We start from the raw sequence: 13,922 nt of genomic DNA, 5'->3' as shown, positions 1-13,922 counted from the left end.
ACACAGTAATAAACACACACAGTAATAAACACACACAGTAATATACATGCAGTTATAAACACACACAGTAATAAACAGACACTGTAATAAACACACACAGTAATAAACACACACAGTAATAAACAGACACTGTATTAAACACGCACAGTAATAAGCACGCACAGTTATAAACACGCACAGTTATAAACACGCACAGTAATAAACACGCACAGTAATAAACACGCACAGTAATAAACACGCAGTTATAAACACACACAGTAATAAACAGACACTGTAATAAACACACACAGTAATAAACACACACAGTAATAAACAGACACTGTAATAAACACACAGTAATGAACACACACAGTAATGAACACACACAGTAATAAACACACACAGTAATAAACACACATAGTAATAAACACACAGTAATAAACACACACTGTAATAAACACACAGTAATAAACACACACAGTAATAAACATGCAGTTATAAACACACACAGTAATAAACAGACACTGTAATAAACACACACAGTAATAAACACACACAGTAATAAACAGACACTGTAATAAACACGCAGTAATAAACACACAGTAATAAACACACACAGTTATAAACACACTGTAATAAACACGCAGTTATAAACACACACAGTAATAAACACACAGTTATAAACACACACAGTAATAAACACAGTAATAATCTGGGCTCTTTAGGTGGGTTGTTGAGAGGGTCTCTGGGGGTGTCTGGGAGGGTTTGGTGCTGTTGTGATGAGCGATTCTGTTTACTGTGGAAACAATGAGCTGTGATTCCCACAGATCTGAGCTGATGAGCTGAAGATCTGCAGTTTGGACAGACGACAGCAGCAGCTTCATCTCACTCAGAAACGCACCACGCCCACAGATTAGACAGCGTCTGTGTCGGATGCTCCGTCTGATTGACAGCTGTGTAATTATGATAACTGCATGACTTTATCACAGTAACTGAGCAGGTCTGCTGCAGCTGAACGATACTAACCTTCCACTTCAGCTCAGACAGAAACAGACCATCTTCAGTTTAGACACCTTCGTCTGGACACACTGACAGAGCAAACGTTAAGTGACCTTATTCATCCTACAAACGGGGAAATTTCACCTCTGCATTTACCCCGTCAGTGCAGTCAAACAACACATACACACTAGTGAGCGCACACACTAGGGGGCAGTGAGCACACTTGCCCAGAGCGGTGGGCAGCCCAATCCGCAGCGCCCGGGGAGCAGTTGTGGGTTAGGGGTCTTGATCAAGGACACCTCAGTCATGGACTGTCGACGCTGGGGATTGAACTGGTGACCTTTTGGTCACAGAACTGGTTCCCTGACCTGATGGATACTCTGTTACCCTGTTCTTCAGTGGTCAGGACCCCCATGGACCCTCACAGAGCAGGTACTATTTGGGTGGTGGGTCATTCTCAGCACTGCAGTAACACTGACGTGGTGGTGGTGTGTTAGTGTGTGTTGTGGCGGTGCGAGTGGATCAGACACAGCAGCGCTGCTTGCTAGTAAAAGGCTGGACCCCCTTTTGCCTTCAGAACTGCTTTAATTCTTCGTGTCAGACTTTCAACAAGGTGTTGGAAACGTTCCTCAGAGATTCTGGTTGGTGATTTGAGTTCCTGCTGCCTTTCTATCATCTGGAACCAGTCTGCCCATTCTCCTCTGACCTCTCACATCAACACAACATTCATCCACACAACTGACCGCTCACTGGATGTTTCCTCTTTTTCGGACCGTTCTCTGTAAACCCTAGAGATGGTTGAGCGTGAAAATCCCAGCAGATCAGCAGTTTCTGAAATACTCAGACCAGCCCGTCTGGCACCAACAACCACGCCACGTTCAAAGCCCCTTAAATCCCCTTTCTTCCCCGTTCTGATGCTCGGTCTGCACTTCAGCAAGTCGTCTTGACCACCTCTACAGGCCTAAATGCAGTGAGCTGCAGCCGTGTGATTGGCTGATCAGCTATTTGTGTTAACAAGCTACTGAACTGTACCTAATAAAGTGGCTGGTGAGTGTAGAGAGACGAGGTTTTGTCCCGACATCGGTGATGTTCTCCGTCTTCGCTTCGTGGACGTTCAGATTAAGGCAGAGATGAGGAATTGGTTTCTGCTGAGTGGTCAGAGGTCTCAGTGCAGTCTGGCCCGTGTGAAGAGGAAGGCCAGGCTGTGTCTGCGGTCGTCTGGGTTGTGAGACCTGCTGGGGAGGATCTGAATGTGGGTGCGTTGTCCCTCTGACCGCTCCGCTGCGGCCGAAGACTCTGCTGTTCCTCCTTTTCTGGGACGTTTATGTGTTTACAGAGACGAGAGCCGGCCTGAGAGTCCAGACCGTCTCCAAAACTGCTCTAAGTGGGTCTGGCAGCTTGTTTAGCTACAGGCTCTTAGCCGTGTAGTGGCTTCCAGTGTTTGTTTGACCCTTGGTGAGGTCAGGCTGCTCCGCTTTCAGTCTCAGAGTGAGAGGACAGTGAGACTCAGGACGATAACACGAAGAAAGTAAAAGCCCTTTAATACCTCCGTCTTTTACCATCAGGGGTCAGCTGTGAAGGACTCAGGGGCTGGTTGGTCAGGGCTGGACGATGAATCGATATTTTATTGTCAGTTACTATTTTTGCGTCCAGTGATTGTGAAAAAAAATTACAGAAATAAATCAGTATGATTCTGTTTTGCCTTGTGTTATAAACCCAGTTTGCCTTATTGTTGTCTTTGTTGTTGTTTGTCAGTTGAGTTCATTTTAAGGAAATTTACTGTTTTGTCTTGTATTTTTAAAAGTTCAGTAGATGCGCGATGTCTCGACGTCAGTGAGTGACCCAGCAGCCCTGCAGTTGGCTAGTTGGCTATTTTTGGGAAATCAATGCAAAACACATCTCATTCAAAATGAATCCGCACAATCTGGCAACCTTGATTTAAAAATGAATGCTTGTAAGATGGCAATTGTATTAGAGGAAGCCCCGCCCCTTTATTAAAAAGAGCCAATCAGCTTGCAGGTAAAGCCAGGACAGACCCAAAATTATTTAAGCCAAACTTTACTGAATATTTCTGCAGTTCTTGTGTGATTTTGAGTTTTACTGGCCTCGCCTCAGTCCAGTACAGGAGTGGACATACCTGCCCGGGGGCGGAGCTAAGCCACAGAGCGGACTCTGGTATAACTTTATCCACCACTTAGTTTATAAATGATCTCACGCCAACTGCAGTGTTGGTGACGTTTCCCTCGAAGCTCTTTGTTCTGTGCTGTTCTGACCCTGTGGTTCTCGTTTGTCTGGTACTGTGACTCTCCTGATTGCTGATGACCAATAATGTCCAGTCAGGCTGTCTCTGTGTTCTGACTGCGCTGTTGCTCTGTGTTCAGGGTTCTCCGATGGTGCCAGAGGGAACCCGGGAAGGTTTGACTGAAGCTGCGCTGAATCGCTTTAACACCGAGCGTCCGGCGTCCCACGGCAGCCCTGCTCCCGCCCCACCGGCCCCGTCCACCACAGCGCCCTCCAGTGGAACCTCCGCTGCTGCCTCGTTCTTTGCCAGGTCAGATCTTTGTGTAAAAATGTTTGGTCTGAAGTTTTTACCCTGTTTAATGTACTTTAATCCATGTTCAGCGATAGTCTGGTTTAGCTGGATTAGATTCATGTGGGGAGCTGCTGTAATCTGAGTGACCGCAGACGAGATCTGTGATTCTAACCCGCTATGAATCTGTAAAGTCTGATCAGTAATAAACCCAGAGTGGACGTCCACCTGTAACCGGCTGAACTCTGACCCAGTTCCTTAATCCTCCAGCTCATGACAGGGCTACTGATATCTAGAACGTTGTGGCAGTGGCTGAAGTACAAGAAGGAAAATGAAACATCTCAGCGTTCCTCTCTCCGGGCTCTCTCTCTGTCCTGTGGTGCCACAGAGTCGCTTTCACAGCTCTTCGTCCAGAAGCAGCTCTAATGACGGACGTTAGTGACGCAGCCTGGTGTGAATTCTCTCCTGTGCGCTCTAAACATGCACCACTATTGTGGTGTCCAGTGTCGTGTCCTGAGGTTTATTTTTGGCATCAAATGTTGATGTAAACATCCACTCGATGATGCTTGGATCCGGGCTTTTTGGGATAATGTTGGGAAATTACACAGACCCCTTATCCAGTATGAGTCAGCCAATCAAATCACACACATTACAGTGCTGACCTCCTCTGCTGAAGCTGACCTCCAGCAGGACTTTGCGGTGTCAGAAAGCACACACTCGCTTTGAGGTGAGCGATGATTTAGGCGTGATGCTACCTGGGGGGTCTCGAGCACATTAAAGGTAATGATGATTTGTTATTTCGCCATGTTATCGTCCGTGTCCGTAAAGCTGCGTGTAAGTCAGGTGCTCCCTGAAGCTGTGGATTTGGAGTGATGTGTGCTGGAATGCAGACAGAGCAGTGAGGATGACGATGATGACGACGACGATGATTCAGTGTTCGTCCTGATGTCGGCTCTGAGTCTCGTTGCTCGGGCTCTGAGTGAGTAACGTGGAGTCTGGCTTTGGGGGGCTCTGTGATATTGCAGAGGAGAAAAGAGTGACCGAAAGAGACAGCAGAGGGTCTAAAGTGAATTTTATACGCTGTAATGACTCCTCAGCTCTCAGTGGAGTGCAGGACTCCCCTCAGCTACACTCTGACTGCTCTCTGTTTCTACTGCTCGTACAGTGTGTTGGTCGTTTTGTGTGTTTTTGTGTGTCAAGTCGAGTCAAGCGGCTTTTATTGTCATTCCATGTACAAGTGTGTACAGTGGAGTGAAACTACGTTCCTCCAGGAATATCACGGTGCAACATGAAGCAAAAAGTGCGAACGTGCAGACATCGTGTGGAAACGAGAAATTATGCTAGAAACAATAAATACGATAAATTAACCAGACATTAGACACAGTAAATAGACAGGGCAGTGCAGCACAGACACAGCACTCATTCTAGACATGATGTCATGGAATAAGGTGCAGAGGCATCACCTACCACAGAAATTTGACTGACCGCTGTGGGAGTGCCCCACGGAGGCTGGTAGTGGACGGGGTATTTGGTTATCTGGTTGTCAGTACTGGATGCCACACAGCTGTAGAGACTTCTATTTAGAAGACTAGACTATCTATTTTTAGACTTGTCCTTCGTGTTATTATGTATTGGATTTTTTAAAAATGCTTTTCACACCATGTTTATCATGTTTAGCTCCCTGTGGCAAAATGAGCGGTCATTCAGAAAGTTGTTTTGATTTTTATGGCTTTGACCTTTATGAGCTTAATGAGCTCTATGACCTTTCTGAAGGTCACCATGTGACTAAAGTAGAAACAACCTAATTGATGATGTAACAGATGATGGTGCTGCTGTGAGGATGATGGTGCTGCTGTGAGGATGATGGTGCTGATGTGAGGATGATGGTGCTGATGTGAGGATAATGGAGTTGACATGAGGATGATGGAGTTGATGTGAGGATGATGCTGCTGATGTGAGGACGATGGAGCTGATGTGAGGATGATGCTGCTGATGTGAGGACGATGGAGCTGATGTGAGGATGATGGTGCTGATGTGAGGATGATGGAGTTGATGTGAGGATGATGGTGCTGATGTGAGGATGATGGAGCTGATGTGAGGATGATGGAGCTGATGTGAGGATGATGGTGCTGCTGTGAGGATAAAGGAGTTGATGCTGTGAGGATGATGGTGCTGATGCTGTGAGGATGATGGTGCTGATGCTGTGAGGATGATGGTGCTGCTGTGAGGACAATGGTGCTGATGCTGTGAGGATAAAGGAGTTGATGCTGTGAGGATGATGGTGCTGATGCTGTGAGGATGATGGTGCTGATGCTGTGAGGTTGACGGAGCTGATGTGAGGATGACGGTGCTGATGCAGTGTGGATGACGGAGCTGATGTGAGGATGATGGTGCTGATGTGAGGATGATGGAGCTGATGTGAGGATGATGGAGTTGATGTGAGGATGATGGTGCTGATGTGAGGATGATGGAGCTGATGTGAGGATGATGGAGATGATGTGAGGATGATGGAGCTGATGTGAGGATGATGGTGCTGCTGTGAGGATAAAGGAGTTGATGCTGTGAGGATGATGGTGCTGATGCTGTGAGGATGATGGTGCTGATGCTGTGAGGATGATGGTGCTGCTGTGAGGACAATGGTGCTGATGCTGTGAGGATAAAGGAGTTGATGCTGTGAGGATGATGGTGCTGATGCTGTGAGGATGATGGTGCTGATGCTGTGAGGTTGACGGAGCTGATGTGAGGATGACGGTGCTGATGCAGTGTGGATGACGGAGCTGATGTGAGGATGATGGTGCTGATGTGAGGATGATGGTGCTGATGCAGTGAGGATGACGGAGCTGATGTGAGGATGATGGTACTGATGTGAGGATGATGGTGCTGGTGTGAGGATGATGGTGCTGATGCTGTGAGGTTGACGGAGCTGATGTGAGGATGATGGTACTGATGTGAGGATGATGGTGCTGGTGTGAGGATGATGGTGCTGATGCTGTGAGGTTGACAGAGCTGATGTGAGGATGATGGTGCTGATGTGAGGATTACAGAGCTGATGTGAGGATGATGGTGCTGATGTGAGGATGACGGAGCAGATGTGAGGATGATGGTACTGATGTGAGGATGATGGTGCTGATGCAGTGAGAATGACGGAGCTGATGTGAGGATGATGGTACTGATGTGAGGATGATGGTGCTGATGTGAGGATGACAGAGCTGATGTGAGGATGATGGTACTGATGTGAGGATGATGGAGCTGATGTGAGGATGATGGTGCTGATGTGAGGATGACAGAGCTGATGTGAGGATGATGGTACTGATGTGAGGATGACGGAGCTGATGTGAGGATGATGGTGCTGATGCTGTGAGGATTATGATGCTGGTGTGAGGATGATGGTACTGATGTGAGGATGACGGAGTTGATGTGAGGATGATGGTACTGATGTAGGATGATGGTGCTGATGCTGTGAGGATTATGATGCTGGTGTGAGAATGATGGTGCTGATATTGTAAGGATGATGATGCTGATGGTGCTGAAGCTGTGAGGATAATGATGGTGATGATGGTGCTGAAGCTGTGAGGATAATGATAGTGATGATGGAGGAGGATGGATGGTGTTTTGGTGAAAGCTGTGCTGCTGGAAGAGCCTCATAAATCACAGTTTTATTTATAACTGTAGCTGCAGCGGTGAAGCCCATCACTTCATCCTATACACACACACACACACACACACACACACACACACATATATATATATATATATATATATATACTGTGTGTAAGCCAATATGTATTGTATATACCATAAAATAAACTCTGCATATAATCCGAAATATAATGTGTAAAAATGTATATACACTGTATATAAACTGATTCACATTATATACATGCAGATACATACTGTTTATAAACGGATATAAACTGTATCTTAACAGATTCATACTGTATATGAGAAGATGTATACTGTGAAATCTGATGTATACTGTATTTAATCTGTATCTAATCAGTTTCACTGTACATTTACATTTATGGCATTTGGCTGACGCTCTTATCCAGATTCATTTTACACAGGCAGGCCAAGGCGGTGTTAGGAGTCTTGCCCAAGGACTCTTATTAGTATAGTATAGGGTGCTGCCCAGGTGGGGATTGAACCCCAGTCTACAGTGTAGAAGGCAGAGGTGTGACCCACTACACTAACCAACCACAGATCTGCGTAAGAGCACTTTTTGGAGTATATGAGTTTAGTAACGCAGCTCACCCTCTGCTCTCACGCTACTGAACTCCACAGCCCCCTCGTTCGACATCCAGACTGAAAGTTACGTGTATGAATGTATATTATTTGTGTGTTTGAGCAGAATTAAAACAAAACCCTCTCAGTTAAGACTCATATGGCGATTAAAAACTGAAACTGATATATACTGTATAAGATGCAGACTGCATATAAACTGGTATATAGTGTCAATAACTCGACGTAGACTATTTAATCTAATATATGCTGAATATAACCTGAATATAACCTGACACAGACTGTATATAAACAGATATATACTGTATAACCTGAGGCAGGCTGTATATAAACTGATATATACCTGATAAAGTTTGTTTATAACTGATATTTAGTGATACAGTGTATATAAACGTGATACATACCTCCTTATACTCTATATTTCCAAAGGTTTGCACTCACCGATCCAACTCATGGAATTCAGGTGTTCCAGGCACTTCCATGGCGACAGGTGTATGAACCCAAGCCCCTAGGCCTGATATTGTTTGTTGTGGTCAGTTTAATGGGCTGTTTCAGTCGAGCTGGTTGCTGCAGTTCTGGCTGAGCTTCAGGAGGTTTTGTGTTTAATCAGCAGAGCAGGTGAAGGAGTGCGTTATGGTGGATGTCACAGTGATCAACACTAGACCTCCAGGGTTCTACTGCTTTATACCATGTCAAGAAAAGATCAAGCAAAGACAATCCCAAATCACTGGGCCTCGTTCTCCAACCGTTCTTAGGAAAGTTCTTTAAACCCACTGTTCCGATGTTCTCTATGTGGGTTTGTTCTCAGGTAAGAACAGAATCTACACACACTCAAGAGCACAGAGATGAGAAGCTCTGCGCTTTAAGAACACGTCATTACTTCTTCTTAGGACCTTCCTCACGAACACACTGAAGAGGAAAGAAGATCTCGGAGAACGAGGCTCTGTTTCTAACATGGTTGTAGTTCCAGCGTTGCACTGCACTGTTAGTTGGCAGCAGCTGGGCTGGCGGAGTAAAGCAAGAACAGTGAAACGCAAATAGTACGATGATCAATGTAATCTGGTATATCAACACTGTTTAACCAATCAGACGGTGTGGGAGGAGCTAACTTGTCTAATAAGCAGTGCAAGAGGAACGAAGTGTTTGTGTAAAAGCTAATACCAAAGCTAACCTGGCGTATCTGTGTGATCATAAATCTGTGTGATGGTTTTATTAGTAGTCATCTGCTGATCTTTGACTGACAGCAGCTGGTAAACACTCCCAGCGAAGCCGTTTGTCGGCGCTGATTTTCAGGCCCGTGTTCTTTAAAAACGCCTTCAGCTCAGCGGGACCGATAAACAGTTATGACAAGCACCGTTCGGCCCGTCTGCTGTATGACTTACTAGACTGAACTTGTGCTGTAAATCCAAACCGGAGCGCCGTACTGTATGTGCTCGGCTCAGACGCTGTAAATATTTCCATACGGTCCGGATCACCCGGAGGTTAAGAGCCCCTCTGAGTGATTTAGGGCTCTGCTGGACGCTAAATCACTGACCGAGTGATCTTTACTGCAGGCCTTCAGTGAAGAAGCACCAGGAGTTTTAAAAACATAGAACCATTAAGGCAGTTTAACATCAACACCGTCAGCAGTTTGTTCCAGAATGTTCTGCTGGTTCTGCAGTGCTGAGCTCTGACTGTCGGTTATTTTGAGGAAAATACTAGATTTTTCACTCTGTGTTGATACTGTTGTCGGTTTTCCAGTCGCCTGTTTTTTAAAAAAAACCTGGATGGAAAAGCCAGAAATGCTTAAAAATCTCTGCAAAAGTTTTATTTTCAGCTTGAACAAGGCAGAAAAGGTGGTTTAAGGAGAAATCTGAGAAATGGTCATAGAATCTACATCCTCTCAGAACTGTGTCCCAGTGCGGTTTGATGGGGTTCTCAGGTGTTTGGTGGGGTTCAGCAGGGTTTTTGGGGGTCGCAGGGGTCTGCATGGTTTGAGTTGGGTTTGTAGGGGTTCAGTGAGGTTCACAGGGGTCTGCAGGGTTTCAGGGGAGTTTAATGGGATTCAGTGGGGTTCGCAGGAGTTTGGTGGGATTTGATGGGGTTCACAGAGGCTCATAGTGGTTTGGTGGGTTTCATACGGGTTTGAAGGGGTTTGTAAGGGTTTGGTGGGGTTGATAAAGGTTTGGATGGGGTTTGTAAGGGTTTGGTGGGGTTGATAAGGGTTTGGAGGGGTTGGTAAGGGTTTGGTGGGGTTGGTAAAGGTTTGGAGGGGTTTGTAAGGGTTTGGTGGGGTTGATAAAGGTTTGGAGGGGTTTGTAAGGGTTTGGTGGGGTTGGTAAAGGTTTGGAGGGGTTTGTAAGGGTTTGGTGGGGTTGATAAAGGTTTGGAGGGGTTTGTAAGGGTTTGGTGGGGTTGATAAGGGTTTGGTGGGGTTGATAAAGGTTTGGAGGGGTTTGTAAGGGTTTGGTGGGTTTCATAAGGGTTTGGTGGGGTTTGTAAGGGTTTAGTGGGGTTGATAAGGGTTTGGTGGGGTTGGTAAAGGTTTGGAGGGGTTTGTAAGGGTTTGGTGGGGTTGATAAAGGTTTGGAGGGGTTTGTAAGGGTTTGGTGGGGTTGGTAAAGGTTTGGAGGGGTTTGTAAGGGTTTGGAGGGGTTTGTAAGGGTTTGGTGGGGTTGATAAGGGTTTGGAGGGGTTGATTAAGGTTTGGTGGGGTTTGTAAGGGTTTGGAGGGGTTTGTAAGGGTTTGGAGGGGTTTGTAAGGGTTTGGTGGTGTTGATAAGGGTTTTCAGGGATTCCAGATGCAGTTACCCAATAAAATGAGCTAATGTCAGCTGCTAATGTTGCTAATGCTGTGCAGATCGTGAGGACAGTTTTCATAGTTGGTTTCGTAGGAGCCTCTCAAGCTTAAGGTTTATTATTAGAAGCTCATAAGATGCAAACACTGAATGTTCTTATACAGTCAAATCTGTGAGTGCAGATTCTTCTTCTAGCGTTTGCTGTGTTTGCAGATGTTCTGTGGTGTGAACGGTCAGCAGGCTGGACCCACGGAATCGTGGAGGAAAAGCTCGTAGCCTTTGTCAGCCTCAGTCGTCCTACATGGAAATATGAGGTGAACACCTTAATGAGAAGGGGGTTCTAGACGTTTCCGTGTGAGTGCCGTGCTGGGCTGTGGAGAAGAGACGCTGAGTGTGATTTATAGTCTGTCGCGCTGCTGGAGCTGACGGGCTGCGGCAGCGCGGACAGGAACAGGCTGTAAATCTGAGAGCGGTGGGTTTATAGAGGAGCAGCACACCTGCCCTCCGCTCTCCTCCGTCTGTCGGAAACAGGACGCCTCAACTTTATGGGCCAGAGGTCATGACCCCAGCATGTTCTGTTAGAATCAGAACCACGGATTCTAAGGAACAGTTGGATCTTCAAACCTCTGTCGTAGTTTGAAGGGACATTTACACTGTTTGATCTTTGATGAAGGTAAAATGCTCGTCTGATTCCCAGTGAAACTCATCTCTCTCTCTCTCTCTCTCTCTCTCTCTCTCTCTCTCCCCCTCTCTCTCCCTCTCCCTCTCTCTCTCTCTCTCTCTCTCCCTCTCTCTCTCTCCCTCTCTCTCTCCCTCTCTCTCTCTCTGTCTCTCTCTCTCTCTACCTCTCTCTCTCTCTCTGTCTCTCTCTCTTTCTGTCTCTCTGTCTCTCTCTCTCTGTCTCTCTCTCTCTCTCTCTCTCTCTCTCTCTCTGTCTCTCTCTCTCTCTCTCTCTCTCTCTCTCTCTCTCCCTCTCTCTCTCTCTCTCTCTCTCTCTCTCTCTGTCTCTGTCTCTCTCTCTCTCTGTAGGTTGTAACAACAGAAGAACCCTATTTGGTGTTGTTATAGCTATTTTCATAAAGGTTCTATACAGAAGCCTCCACATCAAATGGTTCTTTGAGTGTTCCTTATAGAAGCGCATTGTCTTTGCTAAAGAACCCTTGTGTTGTTAGAGGGTGTTGGTGGCTCAGTGCAGAGTGCGAGAGAACCAGACCTTCCTGTCTCTCCACAGCGGCGCCGATGCTTCAACATCAGTACATGTCTGTTCTATCAGCTGTTCTTCTGTAGAGTCTCTGTTCTAGTGCGGTTCTGCGCTCTTCCTCACGGTAACTGAGATCTTCCTCGTCTCCTCTTCTGTAGAGTCTCTGTTCTAGTGCGGTTCTGCGCTCTTCCTCACAGTAACTGAGATCTTCCTCGTCTCCTCTTCTGTAGACTCTCTGTTCTAGTGCGGTTCTGCGCTCTTCCTCACAGTAACTGAGATCTTTCTCATCTCCTCTTCTGTAGAGTCTCTGTTCTAGTGCGGTTCTGCGCTCTTCCTCACAGTAACTGAGATCTTCCTCATCTCCTCTTCTGTAGAGTCTCTGTTCCAGTGATCGGTTCCAGATCCCCTTTCCTTGTCAAAGGCCTTGCTTGGTACGATACTTGGCCAAACTACCAAGAACTTTGCCATCATGCGGTTCCAGGTGGTCAGACAGCGCAGTGATAACTGTCAGCGCTGTTGATCTCCTCTGAGGAGAGTCTGCCTCTGTTATACTTTGGGTGAGGCTGGAATGCTGCTGCCTGTATTGGCTTCATGCAGAACTTTTGCCGCTTTTCCATCAATTGTTCCACTGCCTTTTCCTTTTCCTCCATCCAAGCCATTTGGATTTGCTGCTTAAGATCAGCAAAAAAGATTAGCATCTGACAAGATGGCATCATCCCCCTTGATCATGGCAACGGCTGCTGCTATGGGTTTGAGGATTGTGAGGCCTCCAGTTAGTCTTTCCCAAAACACATCATCCAAGATATTCCTGTTCACATCACTTCCGCTGCCTGCAGTCTGACATGTGGCCATCTGTTGGAGAGACTCCTTTCCCTCCAGTAACTTTCATACATGATGACAACTCCACCCCATCGTGTGCTGCTGGGCCGTTTGAGTGGGGTGCTCTTCTTCTTTTCACTACTTCACTTGCTCTCTTGTATTGCGTGTGCATTGTCTTCAGTTCCTTGATGTCCTTAAGGAGAAGACTGGGAGTGGGGGCAGCACAGCCAGTGGTTGTTACATGAGGGTTTACTTCCTTCACTTGTGCCCAGACAGCTTTCATATTTTGGGCATTGTCGGTTACAACTGCCTAAACCTTGTCTGGCCCAAGGTCATTGACCACTGCTTCCTCTGCTCACCGATGTAGGTACCTGTGTGCCGGTTGTCTTCTGTGTCTGTGCTCTTGTAGAACACAGGTTGTGGGGTAGTGACAATGAAATTGATAATTCCTTGTCCTCGGATGTTTGACCATCCATCCGATTTGACTGAAATGCAGTCTGCCCCATGTATGGTGTCTGTGACCTTGGCTTGTCTGCTGGTCGGAGAATGTTGAAAAACATTGGCAGACATTTGATGGTAACATCAGGCGTGAGCCAGTTGCATAAATTGCTCGGGTAAAACACTTACCTGCATATTTCTGGGTTAGTGCATCCACTGAATCAAAGAGTGCTCTCAGTGTGAGGAATGAGGAACAGTCGCTCTTCACTCCAAACTCTTGGGAAACTGGGTGAGTTTTCCAGTTTTCAGATCCAAGTGTTTCAGAGGAATACGGGCAGAGTTACGGTTTCTAGGCTGTGAAGGACCGACTGGGTGAACCGGTCTGCTACAGCGGCACCCTGAGGCAGAGCAGCGCAGTTTTTCTAACAGACAGCAGAACTTTACCATCGGTTTATTTTCAGGGACCCCCAGAATTTTTATTTTGAGGCATTCAGGGGGTCCAAGAGCTTAATTAAGGGGTCCCAGGTCCCCCAGGGCCTCCGTATTTTGCACCTTGTGTATCAGAGTGAGGGAGAACCCTGACACTTGGACTGTCTGAAAAGCTGCTCGTCTCCCGCTCCGCACTGCTCCTGTGCTCCAGCCCTGTGGAGGCATTTGTAATGTTAGCCTCCAGAGAGAAAACCAGCACTTGACCTGAATGAACCAGCATAAACTAGACTGGGATTCCATGCCGGTCTGTGTTGGGATTTTCAGCAGGGAGGCTAATTATCTGGAAAAGGCAACTCTGCACCACCCAGATCTCTTCACTCTACCTAACTGTCACCTCTGAAATGCTGATGTTTATACTCACTGTGGCTAATTAGGGTGATTAGGCCGGTCAGCCTCACTGTCCTGTCTGACCCTGAGACTGTGGAGTAATAGAGTCTAACACTGAGACGCC

At 46.6% G+C, this 13,922-nt stretch overlaps 1 protein-coding gene across 2 annotated transcripts in view; it reads left to right on the top strand.

Moving 5' to 3' along the window:
- Positions 1-13,922, top strand: part of kif26ba (kinesin family member 26Ba) — a 147,893-nt gene that overhangs the window by 63,615 nt on the left and 70,356 nt on the right. For both annotated transcript variants that reach the window (XM_037541778.1, XM_037541777.1), the window contains exon 4: positions 3,360-3,529. In XM_037541778.1, coding sequence (XP_037397675.1) covers positions 3,360-3,529 — 170 coding nt within the window. The remainder of the gene's footprint in view (positions 1-3,359; positions 3,530-13,922) is intronic.

Source organism: Pygocentrus nattereri, chromosome 10, assembly GCF_015220715.1.
Source record: "Pygocentrus nattereri isolate fPygNat1 chromosome 10, fPygNat1.pri, whole genome shotgun sequence".
Lineage (NCBI taxonomy): Eukaryota > Metazoa > Chordata > Actinopteri > Characiformes > Serrasalmidae > Pygocentrus > Pygocentrus nattereri.
Note: the sequence above shows the minus strand (reverse complement) of the source record. Positions and strands in the feature narration are given on the sequence as shown.